General features: G+C 35.0%; 1 protein-coding gene and 1 non-coding gene across 2 annotated transcripts in view; both read right to left on the bottom strand.

Annotated features, from left to right (window-relative positions):
• Lrch2 (leucine rich repeats and calponin homology domain containing 2) overlaps nt 1–27,771 on the bottom strand; it is a 99,585-nt gene that overhangs the window by 55,735 nt on the left and 16,079 nt on the right. The window contains 5 exon segments of the mRNA XM_015497914.2: nt 5,063–5,196; nt 13,252–13,388; nt 13,471–13,576; nt 17,991–18,117; nt 21,614–21,758. Of these exon segments, the coding sequence (XP_015353400.1) occupies nt 5,063–5,196; nt 13,252–13,388; nt 13,471–13,576; nt 17,991–18,117; nt 21,614–21,758 (649 nt within the window).
• Nucleotides 4,002–4,074, bottom strand: Trnaa-cgc. Its single transcript has one exon. It is a non-coding gene; the product is annotated as a tRNA-Ala (tRNA).

Here is a 27,771-nt window from a genome sequence, read left to right as displayed (position 1 = left end):
AATACTAAAGACAGTTAGGATTTTGTTCTCAAATAGATAATGCACACTTGATCTAAAACTTCCTTAGATAATACAAAATATATAATGATTGCTTATCTTGTGGTAGGAACTGGGCTAAGTGTATAATACCTTTAATATTTCTTGTGGGGGGCTGGGGTTGTGGCTAAGTGGCAGAGCACTCGCCTAGCACGTGCAAGACCCTGGGTTCGATCCTCAGCATCACATAAAAATAAATAAATAAAATAAAGATATTGTATCCAACTAAAAAATAAATATTAAAAAATATATATTTCTTATGAAAACTCAAGCAGATAAGTGAGGAAACTCAGGCTGGGGTAAAAATGGGGTAATTTACCCAAGGACACCCAACTTGCAAACCATGTGTAAATCTGATCCCCAGATTACCTAGCACTAAAGTCTCTGATATCAACTGGTACGCTTAAATTCCTCCTTTAATTTCAGTTTCATGCTTACAAAAACAAAAATTTATTTTTGTCTTTTCAGACGTATATCAATAAACTTAGGGAAGCATCTACAAAGTATCAGGCACTGTGCTTAATGTTTGAGATAAAATGAGATGAACAAAAAGTTTGCCTTCAAAGGGCTCTCAGCCCAGAAGGGAAATGAGTCTGTTTATATGTTAATGAAGCCTATGACAGAGGTAAATTAAAGTGCCAGGAGAAAAAAGAGAGATCAACTAATTCTCCTTGGTAAGGTTAGGAAAGGCTTTACCCAAGAAAGAGGTATTTGAGCTTAAACTTAGCAAATTGCTAGCATTTGCTGAATGTCTACACTGTGTTAGGAACTGGGCGAGCTGTACCTCATATTTCATACATAGTCCATATTTTTAAAGTTGCTTCTTTGTACAAATGAGAATAATAAAGCTTATAAAATTCAACTTTTAAAGGGGAAAACTCTAACATTTACTGATAATCATTTGTTGAACTGGTTGCAAAGTACACATTTAATTCACATAACCACCTTATGAAGTGGGTATGGTTAACATTTTAGATAAGGAAACAGGCTCAGAGATTTTAAATAAATTATACAAAGCCAGAGAAGATTTAAGATGTTAAACCATTATTAGAGCTGACTCTACAATATTAAATCTATGTACAAACATATACATGCATTTGTAATAGATGACAATGATAATAAGCTATTTGTTGAGAAAATATTATAAATAATGCATTGTGCTAAGTACTCTATATACATTATTTAATTTAATCCTAATAGCATTTGTGTGATTATTTTATTTTTACATATTAAAAAACTAAGGACCAGAGACATTAAGACATACAGTTGTTAAGAGTCAAAAAAGACCTTTAAAGCTATCTTTATGTCTGATCCCAAAAGCTAATACTGTATATGTAACTATTGTAATGCCTATTCATGTAGAGCAAAGAGTTTACAAAATAGATAAGGCATGGGAAGGCATTTTAAGTAGTGAGAACCATATAGCCACGAACCTGTATATGAAAGTAAAAGCACATATAATAATTTTCCAAATAGTTCAATACAGGCTATTAGTGGGAGATTAACACACCTGACTGCTGGAAGCCATCCATGAACTGTGCATGAAACAAATCAACATGGAAGCCAGGTGGTAGGAAAGTCTGGTATCTGGGAACTCCCAGCGGCACTCCTGCTGGTTTGAGATCACCCAGTACCTGTGATATACTACGTAGCTCTGCTAGGATCAGCACTGCACTGGAGTTGGGGTGACCAGCTGGAGTCACACAGCCACACAGCCTCTCAGAGATGGATATAGCTTGTCAAGATGCCAATCAACCTGTTTGCAGCAAGACTACTCCCACTAAAACCTTATCCCTGCCTTTGATGTACTCTCCCTTAAATAAAGAACCAGAGCCACTTTCTAGTTGTTCAGTTCTAGCTTCCACCAGGACTGAAGGATCTATCAGGAGTTCTGCTTTCTCTTTAAATCTGATTTCTGGCTCTCTCTCGCTCTCGTTCTCTCTCTCTCTCTCTCTCTCTCTCTTAGTTGTTGATAGACCTTTATTTTATTTATTTATATGTGGTACTGAGAATTGAATCCAGTGCCTCACACATGCCAGGCAAGTGCGCTACCACTGAGCCACAGCCCCAGGCCCCTGTCTCCTTATTTCTTTACTATCTATTTCAGACTTTCATTTTCTCAGGTGGCTCACAACCTTCTGAGCAGGAAACTACCCTGGCAGGGTGCTAGCTGCCCCATGAGACCTGACAATCAATTCTATAGATCTGCACTGTCCAATATAGTAAGTGACTACTAACCATATATGGGTATTTAGCACTTGATGTGTGGCTAGTCCAAATTGAGACACATGATAAATATCAAGTATACACCACATTTCAAAGATTTCATATAAAAATAAGCATGTAAAATATTTCACTAATTTTGTATATTAATTAAAGATTTAAATGGTAGTATTTGATATACTGGGTTAAATAGAATATATTATTAAAATTAATCAGGGCTGGGGGTTGTGGCTCAGTGGTAGAGCACTCACCTACCACGTGCAAGGCCCTGGGTTTGATCCTTACCACTACATAAAAATAAATAAATAAAATAAAGGTATCATGTCTATCTACAACTAAAAAAAAAAAAAAAACTCTAACAAATAAAAAGATCTCTTGATCTCTGGGCAGTATTGCAACAATATAAACTGATTTTTGTGCTTCCACTTCTGCTCACTTCCAGTCTATTCTTCTAAAAGTCAAATTAGTTGAAACAAATCAGATCAATACTTTATACTGTTCAATGACTTCCCTTTGTATTTTAAATAAAATTCAAACTTCTTGCCACAGACTACAAAGCCCCCACATGACCTGAGCCTGGACTACCTCTCCATAATCAATTTTTACCACTCTACCTTTCAGTCGCTCTACTAATCATTCTGGCTTCCTCTGAATACACTAAGTTCCTTCCCAACCTAAGGGAAGACACAGGTCATTTTTTTCTGCCTGAGTTGCTTTCCCCCTTACTCTTCACATGGCTGGATTTCTTCATTAGGATCTTTTTTTTTTTTTTAAAGAGAGAGTGAGAGAGGAGAGAGAGAGAGAGAGAATTTTTTTTAATATTTATTTTTTAGTTATTGGCGGACACAACATCTTTGTTTTGTATGTGGTGCTGAGGATCGAACCTGGGCCGCACGCATGCCAGGCGAGCGCGATACCGCTTGAGCCACATCCCCAGCCCTCTTCATTAGGATCTTGACTTAAAACTTCATCTTCCCAAAGAGACATTCCCTGACCACACTCTTGAAATATGGCCCTTTCCTTCATAGCACTATGATTTGAAAATTTATACATATGTACATATGTATAGATGCTCCTTGATTAACGTTGGTATTAAGTTCCAATAAACACATCATAAGTTAAAATATTTTAATTTGAAAATGTACTTAACACACCGAACCTACTGAACATCATAGTTTAGCAACACAGCCCATGGTAGCATATTGGTTGTCCACCCTCACAGTGAAGTGTCTGGGAGCTGTCATGCCCTTAATACCTTCTATTAGGCCCTGCCCCCCAACACTGTTGTATTGGGGATTAAGTTTTTAACACATGAACTTTGGGAAACATATTCAAACCAGAGCAAATGGCATGCACTTATACAAATGGTCCTTGATTTATTATGGTTCATCTTACCATTGTTCCAACTTTATGATAGTGCTTAAGCGATATATGGATAGAAACTGTACTTTACATTTACTCACTGATTCATTCTCTACAAGATTGTAGGCTCCATGAGGTGCAAGACCAACATACAATGGCACTCAATAAAACATACCCTAAAATCTACCAGTAGGCATTCAAAAGGTATTTGTAATATAAATGACTAAATCAGTGAATGCCACTACTAAATTCATTTTAAAATAATGCATATTAATAGAGATTAGAATAGGTATTAACTTTAATTTTTATAGACTTGTTTGGTCCAATATTGTTCATAATATTAAGCAAAATAATCTTTAGGTACTAATTTTTTTTTTTTTTGGCGGTGCTGGGAATTGAACCCAGGGCCTTATGCATGCGAGGCAAGCACTCTACCAACTGAGCTATATCCCCAGCCCCCTAAGTCTAATGTTTAGATATTTAACACTACACAAGCAAGAGAAATAGTCAAGGAAAAAGGTCCTATTTGGAATTTAAGAACTTGTACTGTTACCAATAGTATTTTGGATACTGCCATTCCAAGCAATCTAAACTTTATCACATATGCAAAGACAAACCTTTAAATACTTTAGTCAGGGGCATATTCTCTCTTTCTGTAGTCTCACCCCATTCCAAGTTATATTCCATATCACTGCATAGAATTATATTTTCTTGGTGGGGTTCTTTTTTTGGGGGGGAACTGGAGGTCAAACCCAGGGCTTTGTGAATGCAAGGCAAACACTTTGCCACTGAGCTACATCCCAGCCCGAATTATATTTTCATAAAATCTTTCAGACCAACCTGCATCTTGAAAGGACGGATTATAAACAAATATAATTTACCATTTCAAAATCTCATAAGGAAATCATCAAAATCATAAGAAATGTCAATGACATATCATCTTTGATCAGTCCTAAAGAATATAACAAAGGGGATGAGGATGTAGCCCAGTAGTAGAGCACTTGCCTAGTATGCGCAAGACCCTGAGTTCCATCCCCAGCATCATACACACACACACACACAAAAGAATATGACAAAAAGAAAAAACACCATGCTCTTCCACCAAACTCAGTTTGAAGTAAAATTGTATTTGCTATTACAAATGTAGAATACAGAAATCACAAAAGTAAATTAACAGTTGTTATATTTGAGAAATTGGTGATTCTGCAATATAATGTCAAATGTTTACATTTTCACTGCTAAAATAATAATAATTATCTGAGAAAATCTCAGATTTATTCTAGTATCTTAGAAGTTCATTCTCTGATGGTGATATTTAGCTTCAGAAATACTGATTTTACCACTGGGCCAATCAGCCTAAATATACTCAGTACACTTAAGATTAATAAATATCTTTAAAAAAAAGTGAAAACAAAAAGAGACTATAAAAACATTATATTACCTGTCTGTGAGAGGCTGAGAGGGCATTCTTTTACTCAATGATGGAAGATCCAGGGAATCTGGTTTCTTATCCATTCTACAACATGCTTGGATATGTAAGTACTTAAATATGTGTACTTTACCCTTTAAACATATCTGTTAAAAAAAAATGAGATGTATTTATTATACAGCTCAAAAACATAAATGGGAATTATCAAGTTATTTATTTTAATAACGTCAAATTATGTTATGATATAATAATCTTAATTGATACTTTGCATATTTAAAGAGTTTGTACATCTAACATTACATGGAAAAATTGAACAATACTGACACCAATTAAATGCTATTGATATCTCTGTTCTTATCAAAAAAGTTAATTTTTCTATAATTTACTCAAGCTTTCTCATTAAAAGTAGAATGTACAAACCACTAAACGATATAAAAATTGACAACACATGAAAGTTGCCCTTATTAGAAAAAGAAGAAAAAGAAACAAACTATTCACTGATTTGGTGATAATAGAGCAAAATATATATATAATTTTTAAGGTAATCTCATCAGAACCACAAAGATGTTTGGTATGAACACTGAAAGAAAACTAAAATAAAAATAATGTAAATAAAGAGAAAGTGAATTTGTTGAAAGGTATAATGATAAGATTGATTAGAATAAAATTAAAAAAAAACATTGGTCAGTTCAATTGAAAAATTATTTTTTATTAGTTATGAAGGAAAGAAATAACAAGGGGTAAAAAAACTATGTGAAAGAAGGTATTTTGTGTAAAACTGATGGAAAATGAGAAACAAAGAAATTGTAAGTAATCTTTACAAAGGTTATTTATTTACAGTCATTATGAGTGACATCAAATAAATATTTCCCAAAATTTTTAATAAAAATATCTTGTTTGATGGGTTCACATAACCTTACCTCACATGCAAAAATAATCAACAAAGTGGTACATATACACAATGGAATATTACTCGGCCATAAAGAAGAATAAAATCTCATTTGCCAGTAAATGGATGGAACTGGTGACTATCATGCTAAGGGAAATAAGCCAATCCCCAAAAACCAAAGGCTGAATGTTCTCTCTAATATGAGGATGCTGACTCATAATAGAGGAGAGAGAGGAGTGGAGGTTCACTGAACTGGACAGGGAGGAATGGGAGGAAGGAAGAGGGATGGGAATGGGAAAAACAGTAGAATAAATTAAACATAAATCTCCTATGTTCATATATAAATATATGACCATTGTAACACCACATCATATACAACCACAAGAATGGGAAATTATATTCCATGTATGTATGATATGCCAAAATACATTGTACTGCTAAAAATAACAAATAAAAAAGAAAGAAATCAACAAAGACAACTACATAGCTGGAGCAGTGGCACATGCCTGTAGTCCCAGTGGTTGGGGAGACTAATGCAGGAGAATCACGAGTCCCAAGCCAGCCTCAGCAATTTAGTAAGGCTCTAAGCAACTTAATGAGACCCTATCTCAAAAAAATTCAAAATAAAAAGGGCTAGTGATGTGGTCCAGTGGTTAAGCACCCCTGGGTTCAATACCTGGTAACCAAAAAAATAAAAATAAAAATTATACCAGGCATGGTGGCACATGCCTATAATCCCAGCAACTCAGGAGGCTGAGGCAGGAGGATCATTGAAAGGTTGAAGCCAGTCTGGGCAACTTAGCAAGACCCTGTCACCAAATAAAAACAAAAAAGGGTGGGGTTGTGGCTCACTGATAAAGCATCCAAGTTCAATTTCCAGTATCAAAAAGAAAAAAAAAAGTGGGGCATGGTGGTGCAAGCCTGTAATCCCAGGTGCTTGGGAGGCTGATGCAGGAGAATCACAAGTTCAAAGCCAGCCTCAGCAAAAAGCAGGGCACTAAGCAACTCAGTGAGGCCCTGTCTCTAAATAAAATACAAAATAGGGCTGGGGATGTGGCTCAGTGGTCCAGTGCCCCTGAGTTCAATCCCTGGTACCCCCCCCCCGCAAAAAAGAAAGAAAATTATAATTCCAAGTAAAAGATGTTTTAGGTAATTCTCATAGATACTAGGTCTGATTCATTACTGAAAAATTCATTTGAAAGGAAAATAAAAATGAGTTATTAGGATATAAATACATTACCAATTAAAGTGTGCTAAATAGTATCCCACTAAATTGTTGAGGATCTTACTAAGTTGCTGAGGCCAGCTTAGACCTTGCAATCTTCTTGCCTCAAATCACTGGGATTACATGTGCCCAGCCTTTCTTCCCATTTTTGAGGTGGTCAATTCCCCTTCTTCAAACTGACTGGCTGCTCTCTAGGCCTAAGACTGATACCTGTCAATCTTAGATGTGAGAAATTCCTGTTTTAGGTTACTCCCTCATTTTGGCATAGCACATCCTGCTACTTCCTAAGAATGGTAGCATGGGAATTAAAATTTCTGAGACTTTGCATGTTTGAAATATTTTTCTACCTAACATCTGATTGACAGTTTGAATGTAGAAAGTTGGAGTTATTCTCTCAGTCTTTGAAAACATAATTTTAATGTCTCCTAGTTTTCTGAGCTGCTGCTAAGAAATTATTCTGATCACCACACCCATGAATGTTGAGAGCCACAGCCAAAGGGGCCCCAGCAAACTTCCAGCTGCCAGCTGATTGGCTCCTTTGCGGTGATGCTCATTGGGCTGTTTCCCCGCCCTTTCAGACCACGGAGCTGCTCACTGGGGGACTCTTTTGGCTCTGCCCACGCGACCCAGCCAATCGGCCTTATCCAATTTACGTCTCCTAATAACTTTTGAAAGTCGTTAAGTGATTTGAGTTGATCTACTCGTATTTGAATTTTTGGTGGACGGACCATGGTTGAGAATAATAGAACTCCTAAATAATTAATTGGAAAATTTAATTGTACTTTATCTATTGCTATCTCTAGATTATAATTTTTTAATAAGTTTGTAAGTGTGGCATAACATTCTAGCAATGTGTTTTTATCTTTGTGTGCTAATAATACATCATCCATATAGTGAAATATTTGTAGTTCAGGATTTTGATTTCTAAGTGGCTGGATTACTTTGTTAACATAAATTTGACACATAGTTGGGCTGTTAGCCATCCCTTGAGGGAGTACTTTCCATTCATATCTCTGATCAGGACCTTCATGATTCAGTGCAGGGATAGTAAATGCAAAACGTGGACTATCCTCAGGATGAATTGGAATTGAAAAAAAAAAACCAATCTTTAATATCTATAACTAAAACATACCAGGTTTTTGGCAAAGCAGACAATTGAGGAATCCCCGATTGAGCAGGTCCCATAATAACCATCTCATTATTAATGGCTCTTAAATCTTGCAATAATCTCCATTTACCAGATTTCTTTTTGATGACAAAAATTATGGGGAGATACAGACTGTGTCACATAAATGTGTTCCAAATTTCCCTTCTTTATTGCCCCCACCCTGGTTTTACTGAAGTATGAATGACAAATAAAAACTTAATATATCTTAGTGCATAATGTGATGTTTTGATTTATGTAAACATTGTGAATTTACTGCAACAAAACTAACATACCCAACACCTCACATAATTATTTTATTGCATATATTGTGAGAACACTTGAGGGCTACTCTCTCAGCAAATTAAAAGTTTATAATACAGCATTATTGACTACAATCATCAGATTACACATTAGGCCTATAGTACTTATTCATTTTTAACTACTGAAGAATAGTATCACTTGATTCTTATCTCCCCTTTTCTCCATCTCCCAGCCCTTTGTAACCATTTTACTCTCTGCCACTTTGAGTTCACCTTGCTTTTTGATGATTCCTTATATAAGGAGGGTATCCAGTATTCGTCAATGTTTGGCTTATTTCACTTAGCATAATGTCCTCAAAATTCATTCATGTGGTTGCAAATGGCAGGATTTCCTTCTTTTTGAGGGCAGAATCATATCCCTATCTTATCCCTATCATATCCATATCTTTACTATTGTGAATAATGCTTCAATGAATATGGGGATATAAATAACTATTTCTTTTGAATATTGTGATTTATGAGAAATAGTTAGCCTTATTCCTATTTTATTTTCTTTTTTTGAGGTGGGGGTACCAGGGATTGAACTCAGGGGCACTCGAACACTTGAGCCACATCCCCAGCCATTTTTTATATTTTATTTTGAGACAGGGTCTCTGAGTTGATTAGAGCCTCACTAAGTTGCTGAGGCTGGCTTTGAACTCGTGACCCTCCTGCCTCAGCCTCCCAAGTCTCTGGGATTACAGGTGTGGATCACAATGCCTGGCCTTATTCCTATTTTCTGGCTCACAGTTCCTAAAACCTTTACAGAATTTCTTAAGTGTCCTGTCCTATGGCATGAGAGAACCTTGGAGAGAATCATAGAATAAGGGGTTGGTAGCCAGGGGAAACAACCATGTGATTAGAGAGTTGGAATTTCCAGCCCGACCCCATCACCACCCATCACCAGCAAGGGGAGAGGGAGAAAAGAGAGGGGATTAAAGATGAGTTGATCACCAATGGCCAATGACTTAACCAATCATGACTACACATTTAAGCTTCCATAACAAATACAGGGTTCAGAAAGCTTCCAGAATGTTGAATATGTGGAGATATCTGGAGGGTCATCCATTCGGAGAGAACATGGAAGCTTCACATATACCTTGCCCAATGCACTTCTTCTCTCTCACTGTTCATTTGTATCCTTTGAAATTTTTTTATAATAAACCAGCAATAATAAGTAAAGTCTTTCCCTGAGCTCTATGAATCACTTTTAAAAAAATCAATCAAATCTGAGAAGGGGGTCATGGAAAATGGACTTATAACAAGTGGGTCAGAAGTATAGGTGCACAGTCGAGTGGGATTGAGACCAATGGGATCTAAAGCTATCTCCAGATAGATAGTATCAGAATTGAATTGAATTGAATTATAGGACATCCAGTCAGTGTCTGTGGTGAGAAACCCCCCCACAATTTGGTAAGCAGAAGTTAAATAATCTGCATTGGTAATTTGAATAAGAAAAGTACTTTTTTTCTATCACTTGAAATTATATACCTAGAAATGGGGTTGCAAGATCACATGGTAGTTCTATTTTTAACTTTTTGAGGAAGCTCCATACTATTTTCAATAATAGCTGTATCATTTTATAATCCTACAGTACTGTACAAGGATGCCCTTTTCATTATATCCTCACTAACATTTGCTATCTTTGGACTTTCAGTAAAAGCCATCCTAACAGGTGTAAGGAAATATCTCATTGTGGTGGCATTTCCTTGATGATTAATGATACTGAGAATCTTTTCATATAGTTCTTGTCCATTTGCATGTCTCCTTTAGAAAAAAAATCTATTCACATCCTTTGCCCATTTTTAAATTGTTTTTTTTCCTCCTACTGTTACTTAAATTCCTTATATAATTTAGATATTAACCCCTCACAGGATATATGGTTAACAAATATTTCTGGATATCTACAATGCAAAAAAATTTAATAAGTCCTCATTTGCTTCAGTGGAAGGCTTTCAGTGTTTTGGTCTATCTTTCATCTTTGAAATTATTCCTGAAACGTTTAGTGATCTTTGGCTATCTGTTCATTTTCAAGAGCGAAGCATTAAAAAGCCAACTGGAAGCTCCAGGTACATGGGGGAAATTTACTTGTAAGCTTCCATCTATCTGGTAATCAAACGGGGACTGGTCATTTCATCAGGTAACACTAAAAGATCAGTGTATAGATAAGTCTTTTCTCCTGGTTCAATCAGTTTATTACAGAAGAAATGTTTCAGTCCTGACTCAAATATACAAGACAGGCTCTGGGCATTCCAGGATCCAAGTAGTTGAAGTCTACTGTAGGGTCCTGACATTTAGCATGCAAGCATTCACTGTTTTCAGCATAGGGTCTCACTTCTGCCTATAGCTGTACCTGTATGACTGAGTCCCCATAACAAAATTAGTAACTTTTTTTTTTTCACTTATAGGATTCTACCCTCCTTGGATCAAATTTTAAAAAGCCAAGTGGAGCACACACTTTCCTTCCTCTGGTCAATCTGACCAGACCCCCTATTCCCATTCCTATAACTATCAATTGCTAACTTTGTTATCTTTGCTACAGAGAATGAAGGAAGGACGTCATAGTCTGATTTACAAACTTGATTTGCAGAAACATAGGTTGCTCAATGATCCACCAGATGATCCACCAAGAAGTCTAAAACTTTGGGGCTGTGATTGTGGCTCAGTGGTAGAGTGCTTGCCTAGCATGTGCAAGGCACTGGGTTTGAGTCTCAGCACCACATATAAATAAATAAAGGTCCATCAATAACTAATAAAAATATTTTTAAAAGAAGTCTAAAATTCTTGATTTTATTAAAAACTTCTAAAACTATCAACTTCTTCCCTGGGCTCCACCTTCTGTGTCCTTCTCCCTTAAATATCCCATAATCGTGCTTGCTAGGGAAAAGAGGAATTTGAGGTCCTGTTCACCAACCTTTGGGTTTGTACCTTCTTGATTAAACTTTCTCTATTCCAAGCACTAGTATTCAATGTTTGCTGCATATCAGGCACGTAAATATGATTTTCGGGGTTGGTAACACTTGGTGCCACTGACTCTGGTTTTCTTAATAGTTGTGCTATCCAATATGGTAGCTACTAGCCACATGTGGCTATTCAAATTTAAATCAAATTGAAATAAAACTAAAAATTCAGTTTTCTGTCACTCTATATACTTGCAAATACTCAATTGTCACGGTGGCTACCATATTGGACAGTACAAATACAGAACATTTCAATCACCATGGAAAGCAATAATGGGCAGCATTTTTCTAAATATTATACAAATTTCAGGCTTCTGCTGAGGGAAGGAGTGAATCATTTGGCCTCTGCACTAAGGAAAAATATCTAAGGATCTACCTGCTCAAGGTAAATTCTAGACTTCTGCTGCGGCAAGTGAGGGGTAGTCATGTAGTTATGGGACTAAGGTCAAGAATCTGAGGGTGTAAATTTTAGACCTGTGGTGTAAAATATAGTAGCCACTAGCCACATGTAGCTAATGAAATTCCAACTAAATAAATCAAAATGAAATAAGTACAAATTTGGTTCCTTAGTGACGTTAGTCATATTCCAATCATTCAGTGTCAGAGTACATGCTTAGCACGTGCAAGGGCCTAAATCTAATACCAGCACCAAAAACAAAACAAAGTATTTTTTAAAAATCCACTTGTAGCAAGTGGTTACAGTACTGGATAGCACAGATTACAGAACATTTCCATCATTCAGAAAGTTCTACTGGAGATCACTGCCTTAGACATTCAGTCCCTCATCCTATATTCAGAGTTACATGTTATGATCAATACTTGTGCCACTTCCAGGTTTGCACAGTAAATCAACCTGCTTCTTGCTGATTTCCCCGACAGCTGACACAGTCACAGTTTTCCCCCATTTGCTAAGATAGCTACTACCAGGACCCCAGCTATTTGAATTAGAAAAGATACGCCCTTTGGAATAAATGGAATATACCTCTGTAGGAAGAAAATTGCAAACCCTGAGCCAGGGCACATAGCTTGAAGGTAGTGTGGGCTGTTCTTTCACTGCCATCTGCTCTGCAGACAGATACTCATGCAGCATAAGAGGCGCTAGGCACCACTGTTCCATCTATTTTTCATTTTCCAAAACTCTGTTGACATCTCTTCTCCACTGTTCCCTTTCATACTCTTCATCCTTCTGGATTTATGCCTTAGCTTTTTCTTTATCATTTTAGTGGACTCTACATGGACTTAATCTTCATTAAACTAAAGGCCAGAATTAATTTTTTCACTTGTATCTTGTTCTTTCTGTTACGATTTCATCTCTCGGTGCCAAGAATGTGCTACAATTCATCCCACAATAAATCCCAAGTAGATACATACCTGAGTATGAAATAGGAAGAGAGATTTCGAGGTCTATTTTGCAAAACAACATTAACAAACAGAATTAACAGTTTATAAGCAGAAAGCTGATGTCTGAGTTTTCCAAATGCTGTTCTACAGCCTACACTAAAACTTCTACCAAAGTAGAAAAAAATATCATCTTAGAAAATCTCCTTTAGATAATAGTATCTAAACAACAAAATTGGCTCATTTTGGTGTTTTTTAAACTTAATAAGCAGATAAAAATTATGAACAAAATGAGAAGAAAACAAAAATGAGAAGAAACAAGTATCATATTTTTATTACAGACCTGTGCTGGTGGTACTTGCAATGGATTGTTATCCAAAATTATTACTTGTAAATGATGCAGCTTCCTGTAACAAACTGGAATTTCGGTCACTTTATTACAAGAGAAATCCAGCTTGACTAAGGGAAGATCTCCTAATTCTGTTCAGAAATGAAAATAATTAAGTTAAATTCTACACAGTTATTCTCTAATTCATGTGAGTAAAAATAGTGAACATCTTACCATCTGGCAATACATGAAGATTATTTCTTCTTATATTTAGCTCTCTAAGGGAATGTAATTTTCCCATTTGTTGGGGAAGGACCTGAATCTCATTGCAGCTAATATCCTAAGGAAAACAAGAAGAAAAAATCATAATAAACTAATAAATACAGATAAATTCCAATTTTAAATTAAAGCATATGATTAATAGCTAGGAGAAGTTACTTCCAATGTCATTTCTCTAAAAATTAATTTATCTGGGAGATTTCTATTTATATTACACCATGAAGTCAACCTAGCATAGTCAACAAAAATTTTTCTGTGTAAAAAAATCTGGCGCACACCTGTAATCCCAGCAGCTCCAGAGGCTGAGGCAGGAGGATCAAAAGTTCAAAGCCAGCCTCAGAAACTTGGTGAGGGCCAAAGCAATTTAGTGAGACCCTATCTATACTAAATAAAACACCAAAAAAAAAAAAAAAGCTGGGATGTGGTTCAGTGGTAAGTGCCCCTGATTCAATCCTTGGTACCAAAAACAACAACAACAAATCTTATTAACTACATTAAGTAGACCTCTCAAAAAATCTCAGCTGAAGACCAACCTTTGCCCACTAAAACCAGAAGTAAGGATGATCCAGGTGTTCTTCAGACATAGAGGTAAAATAAAATACTAATAACTATCTCTCATTGCCACAATCTGTCAATTATTATAGTTGATTTGAGATTATCATATAAGTAAAGCTAAGAAAGTTAACAATCCAAGTTGGAGAACCCAAGATTATGGTCAGGATCAATTTAGCTAAATTTGGTTTTTTCAAAGGATTATGAAATATGAGGGGTTACAAGCTCAAATGGTTCACAATACAACTCAAAGATACTCTAGGAGATCAGAAAACTTGAAATTTAAATCAGTGTTAAATAAAAATGTAAGCCCTGATTTAAAGAAAAACATACCAAGTTTACATAATAAGTGAATAAGGAACGGTTTAACTGTGCTCTCCTCTCCCGCCTCTTTCTTATAATTATATTGAGGTAGGATAGAAGACATAAGAATAGGGAGAAAGAAGGCATGCGGGACAAAAAAGAGTGCCTGTGATTTAAAGTCCAGATTTAAAGTTCACTTTCACACAGATTAAAAGACCAGATTTAAAGGAGCCTTTCATATACCTTGATCAAAAACAGCACTAATAAATCAATTATTAGGCCTTGTCTATGGGTATACCAGCATAGTACTGTTTAAATTCACAAAGTAAAATACATCAAAAAACAAAGGAAGGAAAAGCCTGTTTCATTAATGGTCAACATGTCAATAAATGACCACCATCCCAGTAATGGTTAACATGTCGAGTCACCAACACAAAGGAAAACTAAAAACACTCTCTTAGATGATGTCCCTGTACTATTGACGTAGCTAGCATGTTCCTCTCTCACGCCCACGTTCCACCATGTCTCTCAGGGGGTCTACTGCTTTCTTCCAATAAATTCAATCTGTGCCTCACTTTGATCCTTAAATTCCTTTTGCAATGATGTCAAGGACCCTCAGGGCCTGAGTTAAGGTCTGTCTCTCTTTTCAGAAACCTCCTTAGGACCCCTGTCCCAGCAACAACATAAACAAAAAGGGAAATGTGCAACATGATCTTAGACAGAAGCCATTCCTGACATACTGCAGATGAAATTCAAGTTTTACTACAATTACTCCCAATTCCCAGGTTTCACTGAAAATTATTTTAGCTTGGCAGGAGATGGGTGGCATATACACTCAGTTTTATCAACTTTAAAAAGTTCAGGAATGTCAATTCTGAAGAATATTAAAGCCACATAAGGAAGAATCCAATAAAGCTCCTGATAATTAGGAAAACGTATCCTACATACATTTTTCAAAAGATATCTAAGGCATCTTCATTCAACAAGTCTTAATCAAATATTATTTGTTAGGCACTATTCTAGAGCTGGGAACACAGAAGAAAAAGAACAAATTCAGCCCTCACAGTTCCTTATGGAGTTTCCTTTATAGCAAGGGAAGTAGATTATTTCATATGCTAGAAGACGATAAGTGCTATTAAAAATTTTTTAAAGCAGGGTAAAGGAAAATGGCAGTGCTACTAATAATGGGAAGGGACATTAACAATTAAGATCATCTCACAGAGAAGGTGATATTTGAGGAGTATTAATATATGAAAAAGGAAAATTCCAGGCAAAATGATAAATGTAAAGGTCCTTAGGAAGAACACATCTGACATGTAAAAGTAACAGCTAGAATTCTGGGGTAACTTGGGAGAAGTGGGTAAGGGAGAGAGTAGGGTGTGGGTAGGGGATATACTTTTCACTTTTACTCTGAGATGGCAGAAACCAGAAACTTTTGAGCAGAGGAATGACACGATCTGACACGTTTTGATAGGATGGCCTTGGCTGCTACATTCAGAATAGACTATTATTCAAATGATGGACAATAAAGGGTTAGGAAAACACCCTTTAAAATAAATACTAGTGCTTCTTTCCAAAGGTGTCTGATACTAAAGATTTCAATATAGAAATCTGACACATAGCTGCCACTTCCTAGAAGAAATAATCCCTAGCATAGGAAATTAACCTACTCCAGAGGATAATGCACAAAATACTCTGCTGGGGGATTGGAGAGAATATTTCCCAGATTTTTAATGACAGAATATAACCACATTCCTGTGGCTAAGTACCATGAGAATACTCACAAATTCATTATATGATTTACAATTGTCTGCCATTCATCCTAATGCCATCTACCCATCTGTTATTACTGATTCTGAGAGTTTAAAGCATAATAATTTATATTAATTTTATGTTAGGGGCTGGGGATGCAGCTCAGTTGGTAGAGTGTTTGCCTCATATGCACATGGCCCTGGGTTCATTCCCCAGAACCACACACACACACACAAAAAGAGTAATTTTATACTAAAGTAATAGTATTGAATATTTTAAATACTCTCCTTAAAATACTTGAATAAATCTAAAAATCTTAAATATTTTTCATGTTTCATTTATCTAAAAAATATCTCATGTAATATAATTTAAAACATAAGACCAGAAACTGAATTAAGAAAAAAAGAAGAAAAATAAATTACAGAGCTCTAAAATCTTAAAATATTTCTATAATCTTTACAAGACACTGACAGTGTACAGGTCAAAGAAAGTAATCATCTCTTTTAATATGAATTTGTTAGATCTCCATTCATTTTTTTAAAATATAAAGTTAAGAGTCCATTAACAAAAGGGTATAAACTGCTAAAAATAAAGTCATACAAAAGATTAAAAGTAATAAGGATGTTTATAATATAGAAAAACAGGTCTTATAATTTAGAAAAATAGAAGGTAGGCACACACAGGTTATAAGTACCTGAGGGAAGAGAGGTTGTCAGTATCTATATCTCACCCCAGGACCAATGGGAAAAAAGTGATGGGGGAATTCAGTTTGGTTCAAAATAAGATTACTAACAAACAGTTTTGCAAAAGAAAACCAGGGGTGGTTCAGACACACACAAACAGAGCTGTTCACCACCAAAAATGTGCTAAATAGATCAGGGATTCCTGCATTTGGGAGTAATTACATCTGTTCACTTTTAAGATCTCTGATATGCTTACAATTCTATGGTTCTAAAACACAAAGGTGAAATTCAAGGAAGTTCCCTTATGTTGTAATTGGACACGCAGGTATTTCTGAATAAATAAAAGGAATTCCCAGCACTTCAGTTCATCATAGTCTAACAATAAATTCCCATTATAAAGTTGTAGATAAGTTCCTCAAGAAAACTTTTGGTTCACTAGACATAATAAAGTATGCTTAAGAACACGTTAAAATACCTGTTTATTGGAAAAGTGTTATTCAAGATAAAACAAAATAATCAGCATGTTAAACTGTGTGAAATGGGGGGAACCAAAAGATAGTAAGATAATAGAGCAATGTTTTAAGAATCCAATTATGTTTCTCTCTGAGTTCAATGCTCTTTAAGAACTAAAATATTTTATCCAAGGTAATTATTTTAAATTATTCTATATTTCTATAAACAACAGAATATAATGGCTTCTTTTCATTTATCTTGGTCCCCAAGGAGTTATAAAATCACATGAGCATAAAGTAAAGGAAAAGTTATTTTGTTAATTCTGTTTACAGACATTGTACTCTCTTCTTTAATCACCATTCTCTATGGCTCTACAATAATCCTGTAAAAACTTAAAAACAGCAACAACAAAATACCTTATCTTTTCCCCAAGACTTTTACTGTCCACAAAATGAAAAAACAAATACTTATTCATTTAAAAGCTATTTTTTAAAGCTCAGAAGCCTTCTAATCCCACTAGGGCTAGGAAAAACTAGGCTTTTTTTTGTGGCTGGGCACTAAAATCAGACACAACACAGTATCTCATAATTTGACAAAAGTAAATTTAAACATATACCAATTTATTCATTTAAAAAATTACAGTGAAATTCCACACATAAATAACTTATCTTCTAAAATGTAACAGTATTTATTATGTATATTACATATAATTTTTTTAACTATTTTACTCACCAATTCCATTAAATCTTTTAACTTTCCAATTTCTTCTGGAATGGATACCAGTTTATTATTACTGACGACCAAAACTTTAAGGGGAAGATCAAATAAGTATTTTGGCAATGTTGATAAAAGATTTCGACTGAAAAGAAAAGGAAGTCTCATTATGAGAAAATATGTCTGAAACTTGACTGTTATGTTGAAAAACAATAAACTTCCTGGAAAGTAAATTTCACTAAGTAACAACTACCATTTAATGAGTGCTTACTTTGTATCAGGCATATGTAAATTCCTTACATACAGTGTTTTATTTAATCCCCACATTAACCCTACAAAATAGGTAGCATTATCTCTATTATACAAATAAGAAAATGAAGGTTAAAACTTGTTAAGTGACTTGCCCAGATGTAACAAAGACTCAAATGTAAGTCCTGCTGCAAAGTTTGTGTAGCTATCTATGACAATGCCTTATTATATCATCAGTGCTCAAAAACTCAGAATGATTCTTCTGAGCTAGAGAATGCCAGAACCTTGCTCATCATTTCAGTATCTTCAGTACTTCCAAGCCTTTAACTGTGGAAAGGCTCCAAGGATAAATTTGCATGTACTATGTTCAAATTATGAAAGAATGAGTAAGACTGTATCTTTAAAAACATGCTGCAATTCTAACTTACTCCCTTTGTTAGTTTACAATAGAACAGGCTATTAGCACCTTTACCTCTGCTCAAAGTTGATACATTTCTATTTCTGGGATCCATTTATAATGTAACAACTAACATTTATTGAGTATTTACAATGTTCAGATAACCTCAAATGGGTTAATTCAACTAACACAATCACCTAATTTAGGAAGGTAGATACTATTATGATCCCCATTTTATAGATGACAAAAAAAAAAGTCACAAAGAGCTTAAGTAAACTGCTAAGTCACACAACTGGTAATGGGGAGAGTCAGAATTCAGTCCCAGGCAATCTGGCTCTAGGACCCTTGCCCTTCAACTATTAGGGTCAAACTTAAATGCTGATGCAGACTGACCCAAATGATCCCATTACCAAAATATATAGAGAGGATTCCATTCTATTTACATACTAAGAAGCACTGACAAGCAATAAGCTATTATTTTTCCTCTTTTTCCAAGTAACACTTACAGACCTATACCTAGTATCTTGTGCAATATACATTGCAACAAAAGCCCAGTGTTTCAAGGCATTTTAAGGACCCTTCACCCCATCTTATCCCTGCAAAGGGCATCCAGAAACACTAGACTGGCTTTAATCACACATCGCAGACTTAAAATTTAAAAAAAAAAAAAAAAGACAATGCCCCTCAACTAGTAATCCTGGCGAGGCTGCTGGAATGTCAGATACGCTAGGGGCCTGTCACAATCCTTCATACCGTCAGGGTCAAGCAGGCTCCTTGGTGAAATGGTCTGTCTGGGACCTTTCACCCTGGAGCACACAAGGATATTTCTGCAAGAAAATCACCTCAGAGGTTTACCAAGACATTTTCACCAAAATAGAATAATAAATGGGAAAATAAGAGCAAACTCATTCTAATTCTCCCTCAGGCCAATGAAACAAAACAAAACAAACAAACAACAACAAAAAAAAAATTAAAAATCAGTTTATCTTCTTCCCTTAAGAAGCATGTTAATTGAAATTTCTCCAGAATCTGGTTACTTCCTTCATAGCAAATAAGTCACTAATCATCACTTTTATACTACATGTTTTAGAGAGAACCAAAGGAAACAAGTTTTATTTCAATATAGTTTGTCAAGAATGTTTGTGACTATAGGGGCTGGGGTTGTGGCTCAGTGGTAGAGCGCTCGCCTCGCATATGTGAGGCCTTGGGTTCAATCCTCAGCATCATATAACAATAAATAAATAAAGGTGTTGTGTCCAACTACAACTAAAAAAATTTTAAAAAAAGAATGTGACTATAAACAAAAATTAGAAGTCAACTTTTAGAGGTCAAAATAGGATAGAACTGGAGCAACTTTCAGTAACACTATTCTAAGACATGTCATACATATTAATACAGAAATTTAATTCACTTTTTTGGCAAATCGCTTTTTTTCACAAAAGAAAAAATTGAAACAAAAACAAAGAAAATATAAAAATATCTCACTTTCCTGAAATCTATTCTAAGCCAGGCCAAAGAGTATCTGCTTATGCAAAGAAGAAACTCAAATGACTGATGCCTACAGAAGTAAACTTCTCTCACACCTTTTTTTTTTCTTTTTTTTTAATTTGTTCTATTCTCTCACATTTTAAGTATAAAGTGGTTTCAGTTAAAATAGTGTGTACTGTCAGGAACACCAGCGGGGACCATATAAAAGAATCACTTTAAGCAATGGGCATGGTGGTCCACTGGAGGCTGACACGAAGAGAATCACAGGTTCAAGGCCAGCCTGGGCAACTTAATAGGACCCTGTCTCAAAATAAGAAATAAAAAGATCTGGGGATGTACCTCAGTGTTAGAGCATGGGAGGTTGTGGGAGGTTCTGGAACCAATCCCCCAGAGATACTGAGGGAATGATCATACATGAGACTTTGGGCAAGTAGCTTAACCCAATTTACTCCTCTGTAGTGCAGGGATAATACTATTACCTACCTCAAAACAGTGTTAGAACATTAGATGAGATGATATGGGTAAAGTGTTTAGAATACTGCCTGGCACATGGTAAGCACTTATTAAGGATAAAAATTATCATCCACTTCCAAACTTTCCAATACTCCCATCCCAATCCATCCACCCTTGAAGAAGCAACAAATCACAAAAGTAATAAAAATAACTTAAGAACTGATTCTTTATAATGTTTCACTGTAACTATGGATTCATATAAGCAAATGTGTATCATACTGCTATGATTTGAAAAAATATTTATGATTTAAAGCCTTGCTACTTGTGAGATCTAAAGACTAGCAGGCAGAAATGGGCATTACCAGAAAACCTTTTAAAAATGCAGGCCCCACAGCAAATCTAAGGAATTAGAATCTGCTTTTAATAAGATCCCCAGATGATTCCTGTGTATTTGAGAAGCACTGCTCTAAAAGGACAAGACCAAAAGCCTACAAAATAAGGTGAACATATAAACAATACAAATAATGGGGCTAGGTTTGTGGCTCAGTGGTAGAGCGCCTGCCTTGAATGTGAGAGGCCCTGGGTTTGATTCTCAGCACCACATATAAATAAAAAATAAAGGTCCATCAACAACTAAAATTAAAAAATAAATAAATTTTTTTTAAAAATACAAATAAAAGGGCTGGGGTTGTGGCTCAATGGTAGAGTGCTTGCCTAGCATGTGTGAGGTACTGGGTTTGATTCTCAGCACCACATATAAATAAAAAATAAAGGTCCATCTACAACTAAAATTTAAAAATAAATAAAATTTTAAAAAAATACAATAAGAGGGCTGTGGCTCAGTGGTAGAGCACTTGCCTAGCATGTGTGAGGCACTGGGTTCAATTCTCAGCACCACATATAAGCAAATAAAAATAATTTTAAAAAATTCAAGTAAGATATTGTTGAGATAAATATAGGCTACACAGCCAAACCAAACACATCCCTTTGCTTATTATAAAGAATTAAAACCATAATAAAACCCAAAATTTATTTTAAAGAATAAATTCATTACCTAATGTTAAGGTATGTTAACATCTGCAGATTTTTAATGGCTTCAGGAATGGTTTTGATGCAATTATGATACAAATTTAATGTTTCAAGAGGTGCAAACAACCACACATCAGAAGGAATTTCTGTAAAACGATTTCTGGAAAGATCTGAAAAAAAAAAACAGTGATTTAGTGTTATAAATACACCAATATCTATAATAATAAACAGAACTATTTCAATATTTGTTCAATCATTCAGAACCTAAGCAACTACTTAAAAAACAAATATTACTGGGTCATGGTGGCGCATGCCTGTAATCCCTGTGGCTCAGGAGGCTGAGGCAGGGGGATAGAATTCAAAGCCAGACTTAGCAAAAGACTTGTGCTAAGCAACTCAGTGAGACCCTGTCTCTAAATAAAATACAAAATAGGGCTGGGGATGTGGCTCAGTGGCTGAGTACCCCCAAATTCAATCCCTGGTAAACCCCCTCCCAAAATATCAATGAAGAATTCTCTCTGATCTTTAAAAAATACAATAAAACCTCCCATGATCCCACATTCCCCTCCATTTCTGTCTTTATTCTTCACAACGAAATTTACACAATTCCACAACCCAACTAAATTTTGTACTTACCATGGACTTCTTGACCCAGTGTAATTTGGTTTCTATTCACTCTCACATCCACTAAAATTACAAAGAGCCTCCATATCAATAACCACTCCATTCATGTGTAAACATTCTCCTCCCTTGACTTGGAAGACTACTCTTCCAGACCTTTCCTGTTATCTCTCTGGCTACTTCTTCAGTTAGATTTTTTTCTACCCATATTATAAATGTTAGTGTTCCAGAGGGTTAATGACATAAGGTACTCTTTCCTTCTAAAGATATACATCATACTGAGTGATTTCATCCAATCCCAAGGCCAAATTATAGGTATATATACTAACAAATTACAAATTAAGGTTATGTCTAAATACCCATGTTTTGATCTTCAGGACTTCTTCTTGATGTCTTTTAGGCACCTCAAATTTTATAAGTGTAAAATACGAACTGAAGATCTTTTTCTACACACCTGTTTCTCTCATCTCAGACATGTCACCAACATCCTCCTGGTGAATTGTCCAAGGCAGAAACCAGGCATACATCCTTGATTCCTTCCTCTCCTAAATTATTCCATGCACACACAAATATGCTTCCATTCATTTAAGTTTTTACAAAGATAAAATCATGGAGTTATTATAACCATTATTCCTCCATTAAAGGTTTATTATATAAAATTTTGAAAAAAAATGACATTATGTGATCGGTTGAAAAAATACTCTAAAAAAGTTTTTCAACTTCAGTACTACAAATCTTTTGGTTGGATAACTGTTGGTGAGGAGGCGATTATCCTGAGCACTGTAAGATGCACTGGATACCAGTAACCCTCTGGCCCTGAAAGCCAAAAAGTATCCCCTGAGGGGCATCCCCATCCACCCGTTGAGAATGAATAACTAAACAATTATCTAATTAGTTAACTAATCATAGAGATATGCTTTATTTATACTACTTATTATCCTTGTTCAGTTAAAAACATAAGAATATTATGGACCCTGTCAGGGAAAACATCTATAGTTCAGCCTAGCCTCAATTGTACCTCTTTTAGCATCAGCTTCGTCCTCACAAAAAGAATAAACTCCTGGAGCTGGGGTTGTGGCTTAGTAGTGGAGCGCTCACCTAGCAGGTGCGAGGCCCTGGGTTCGATCCCCAGCACCACAGAAATATAAAGGTATTGTGTCCAACTACAACTAAAAAATAAATATATTAAAAAAGAATAAACTCCTCTCAGTAAAGTTCAACTTTCTCACTCTGAGGGATGAGACCTCTTTACTCAGCAATATAGTAAATTCCCTATTTAGAATACTAATATACATGTATATATATGGTATATATGGATATAGAGAGAAGAGAGGACAGGGGAAGGAAAGAGAAATTGATTCTCATTTTCATCTAATATAAAGTTTTATAACTGGAAAAAGAAAACATTAACTAGTATTATGTAATATGCAAATTAATTTGGATTCTTCTTCCTCCCACTTTAGGATGCTGAATAACTTAATAAAATGATAGGGGGGCTGGGGATGTGGCTCAAGCAGTAGCACGCTCCCCTGGCATGCACGGGGTGCTGGGTTCGATCCTCAGCAACACATAAAAAATAAAGATGTTGTGTCCACCGAAAACTAAAAAATAAATATTAAAAAACTCTCTCTCTCTCTCTGTCTCTTTAAAATAAATAAATAAATAAATAAACAAACAAATAAAATATAGGCATTGTGTCTAACTACACCAAAAAAAGCTAAAATAAAATATATTTTTTAAAAAAATGATAGGGGCTGAGGTTACGGCTCAAGTAGTAGTGCGCTCGCCTGGCATGCATGAGGCACTGGGTTCGATCCTCAGCACCACATAAAAAAAAATAAAATAAAGATATTGTGTCCACCTAAAGCTAAAAAATAAATTTTTTAAAAAAATATAAAATAAAATAAAATGATAGAATTACTAGAAGATGATATAAAATTTCTCAGTATTCTGGTTTGCCTCCTCTGGATACTCAAAGCATCATATAGTTCTATTGAGGGGGAAAATGAGTCAATGTTTTTAGTTAAGAATTTGCTTCTGTTTCTTTTATGCTTGAGGTTTTACCTCTTATTTTTATAACTTCAGAACCCTAGGAGTTGAAAATTACTGATTACAATTAATTTGAAATCCTAAAAACAAAATTATGCCCAGTTTGTTATTCCGTATAATAACTATTAAACACATAATTATTAGTATTAATTACTAATAAATACTAATATTAAATACTAATAAAATAAATTAGTATTTAATATTAGTGTTAAATTAGTACTTGCTACTTAATATTAATACTAAATACTAATATATAATATTAAGTACTAATTTTTTATTAGTTAATGCAGTGTTCCCAAAAATAGATAATGGTCATGTGATTAAGATTGCAAGAATAGAGAAAAGAAAAAGTAGCTAAAATTTGAAATGTATTTTAGAATTAGTATATAAGTGGGAAGTTCAAGAGATGGGTTATGTGGGATAAATAAGAGGTAAGAATCAAGGATGGTATGAGGATTCTGGCCTAGGGCCCTTAATAATGTTTTACAATGAATGAATGGAGTTGGAACCAGATTTTTGTTGCTGCTACTGGTGGGATTTCTGTTTTGTTTTCTAAAGCAGACATGCAATCAAGGATTCAATTTTATGTAAAAGAGATTCAAAGGAGATTGTTCCATGGACATCAGACAGATGATTCTGGATCTCAGAAGGTCTGAGACAGACATAAAATCAGAAGCTGTGGGAATACAGTTAGTACTATAAAATCATAAAAACAGAAGAGCATCCATCCCCTAACATCAGTGTACTCAGTTGGAAAGATCAAGAATAGGCCATCTGCTGAGCCCAGTGGTACACACCTATAGGCCCAGAGACTCAAAAGGCTAAAGCAGGAAGATCACTTGAGTTTGGCAAGTGGGGCGGGGACACACACAAAAGAAGAAGAATGGGACATCAAAAAGGTCAACACTAAGAAATTGAGGGGAAAAAAAAAAAACGGGAAAGACTGAAAATAATGGTCAAGAGAAAATACAGTAATCATGTAATGAAGACATCAAAGAAGTTCAACCGTGACAGGAGAAAAAGTTAAATGTCATTATTAAGAATGATTTTGGACTGGGGACATAGCTGAGTGGTAGAGTGCTTGCCTAACGTGTACAAAGCCCTAGGTTCAATCCCCAGTACAACCAAAAAAAAAAAAAAAAAGAATGATGATTTTAATGAGATAGTTTAAATAATATCAAGACATTATTTTAATAACTTCCATATTTTTGCATGATGCTTTATGTTCTTTTCCTTCCCCAAAAGGATTATTTAGTTAAATTACAGAGTAATAGTACATACTCCCTTAGGGAATTTAATTAAATTTACACTCATAAACTATTTTCTGGGTGACTTCATCTATTTATTTAGTAAACACCACTTAAAATTACAGGAATTATTATTCTAATTGAATGGAGTTAAATCAAATAAAGCATAATAAAGTTGAAATTAAAACTCAAGCTATTATAGAGCATCTAATTAAAGAAATCTAGTTCTAGGGTGTTTCAGATTTTAAATCAGTATAAACATCCTTTCTAAGCATTTGGTAAACAGAATAACAGTGCCAACAGAAAAATACAACCATGGAAGGAGAGATGGGAAATAGCACAAAATAATTTGTATCTTAATTTCATGAACAATCTCGCCATAACAACATCTCATATTAACCCTGAAAAAAGTGAAGATTGGGCTGGGGTTGTGGCTCAGCGGTAGAGCGGTCGCCTAGCACGTGCGAGGCCCTGGGTTCAATCCTCAGCACCACATAAAAATAAAAGATATTGTGTCCAACTACAACTAAAAAATAAATATTTTTTTTAAAAGTGAAGATTAACTTTCTTGTAGACATAATGGATAAAATTTAAACTGTGACTTAAATTTTTCATCTTTGATGTATACTTAATAAAGGAAATTTTATAAGATTAAAATTATTTAATAACCATGTATACTCAGGCAATAGAATATGACTAATAATAAACATATACTCAAGAAATACATGCATAATTGTTATTTTAATGGAGTTCTAGTTTAAAAAAAAAAGTTTCCTAGAACCTTTGACTGTTCCTTATAAGGCAATATTTTTGTAAATGTAATTAAGAATCTCAGGATGAGGAGATACCCTGTATCATATACAGCTGAACATTAAATGCCATAACATGTGGTCCTATAAGAGAAAGCCTTAGGAAAAATTGAGGGGAGGGTCACATGAAGACAGAGGTAGACATTGGTTTATTGTGGCCATGGAATGCCAGCAGCCACCAAAAGCCAGAATGGGCAAGGGATAGGTCATCCTCTAAAGCCTCCAGAGAGTGACCCTGCTGAAACTTTGAATTTAGCTCCATAAAACCCATCAGACTTCTGGTCTCCAGAACTGTGAGACTAAATTTCTGTTCTTTAAAACCATTAAGTTTGTGGTGACGTGTTACAGCAGCCACAGGAAACTAATGTACTCTGTAATTACTGTTTATCAGAATTAATGAAAGAATGCCTGTAAATTTTTAACCTTAAATACCTTTGTATTATTTTTTTCTTGTGCAGTAAGCTGATACCTCAGTTAATTAATGTCCTTAAGGATAAGTAACTTTATAACCACTGAACTATTTTTCTTTTGTCTCATTTTTAATCATAAATCATATCAAGCAGTACTGGCAGTAAATCAACAGTAGACAGATTGCTGTGTACTGTTTCCTGCCTTCTTTCAAGACACTCCTTGTAAAACTACTGGAAGCCTGTTAGAGATGTTAATAGATCATCTTAAATAATCTGATCTAAATTATGTTCTGTATCATTCTTGAGCTTCAAAGATTAAGGAAGCTAGGGAAGGGAGGAGATAAGTCAGATGGAATGGAAATCTGTATGCTGTCTCCCAAGCTGCAGCCACAAACACCACAGATGGATCCATCTGTTGCCCAGTGTAATTTCTGGTCTATTAGCTAGCATTTCTGCCAAAGTATAGAAAATGACTTTCAGAAATAACACTATTATACTATACAAATTATGCCAATTATGATTTTATCTTATTCAGTATATAAAAGATTGTGAAGCTTTAAAGGTTTTTTTGTACAAATTGTCAAAACTTAAACTAAGATACAGGAATTGTCTTTACGTGATATTTAATAACACAGATTACCTTAGTCTCTCTTATTTTAAATAGTCCTACGTAATAGTTGAAAGCCTGATCATTTTTGCCCCTGATAAAATATCTAATGTTGAAATGTGTTGTTGGAACACATCGTCATCATTAATAGAGATAACACCACAGAATTTTCTGCTTTCTAGGAGTTCAAGACCAGCCTGAGCAACATAGCAATACCCTATCTAAAATAAATAAATAAATGTATGTATATACATATATATGGAATGGAAATATAAATTTTATATATATATATATATATATATATATATAAACACACACACACACATATACACACACACAAACTCTATATGCTAGATCAGAATGCCATGGGTGCATTTTGGTGTTTCTTGTTGTTTGTGGTGCTAGGATCAAACTGAGGGCCCTGTGCATCCTAGGTAAGC

Source organism: Marmota marmota, unplaced genomic scaffold (assembly GCF_001458135.2).
Source record: "Marmota marmota marmota unplaced genomic scaffold, marMar, whole genome shotgun sequence".
Taxonomy (NCBI): Eukaryota; Metazoa; Chordata; class Mammalia; order Rodentia; family Sciuridae; genus Marmota; species Marmota marmota.
This window is presented reverse-complemented; position numbering and strand designations above follow the sequence as displayed.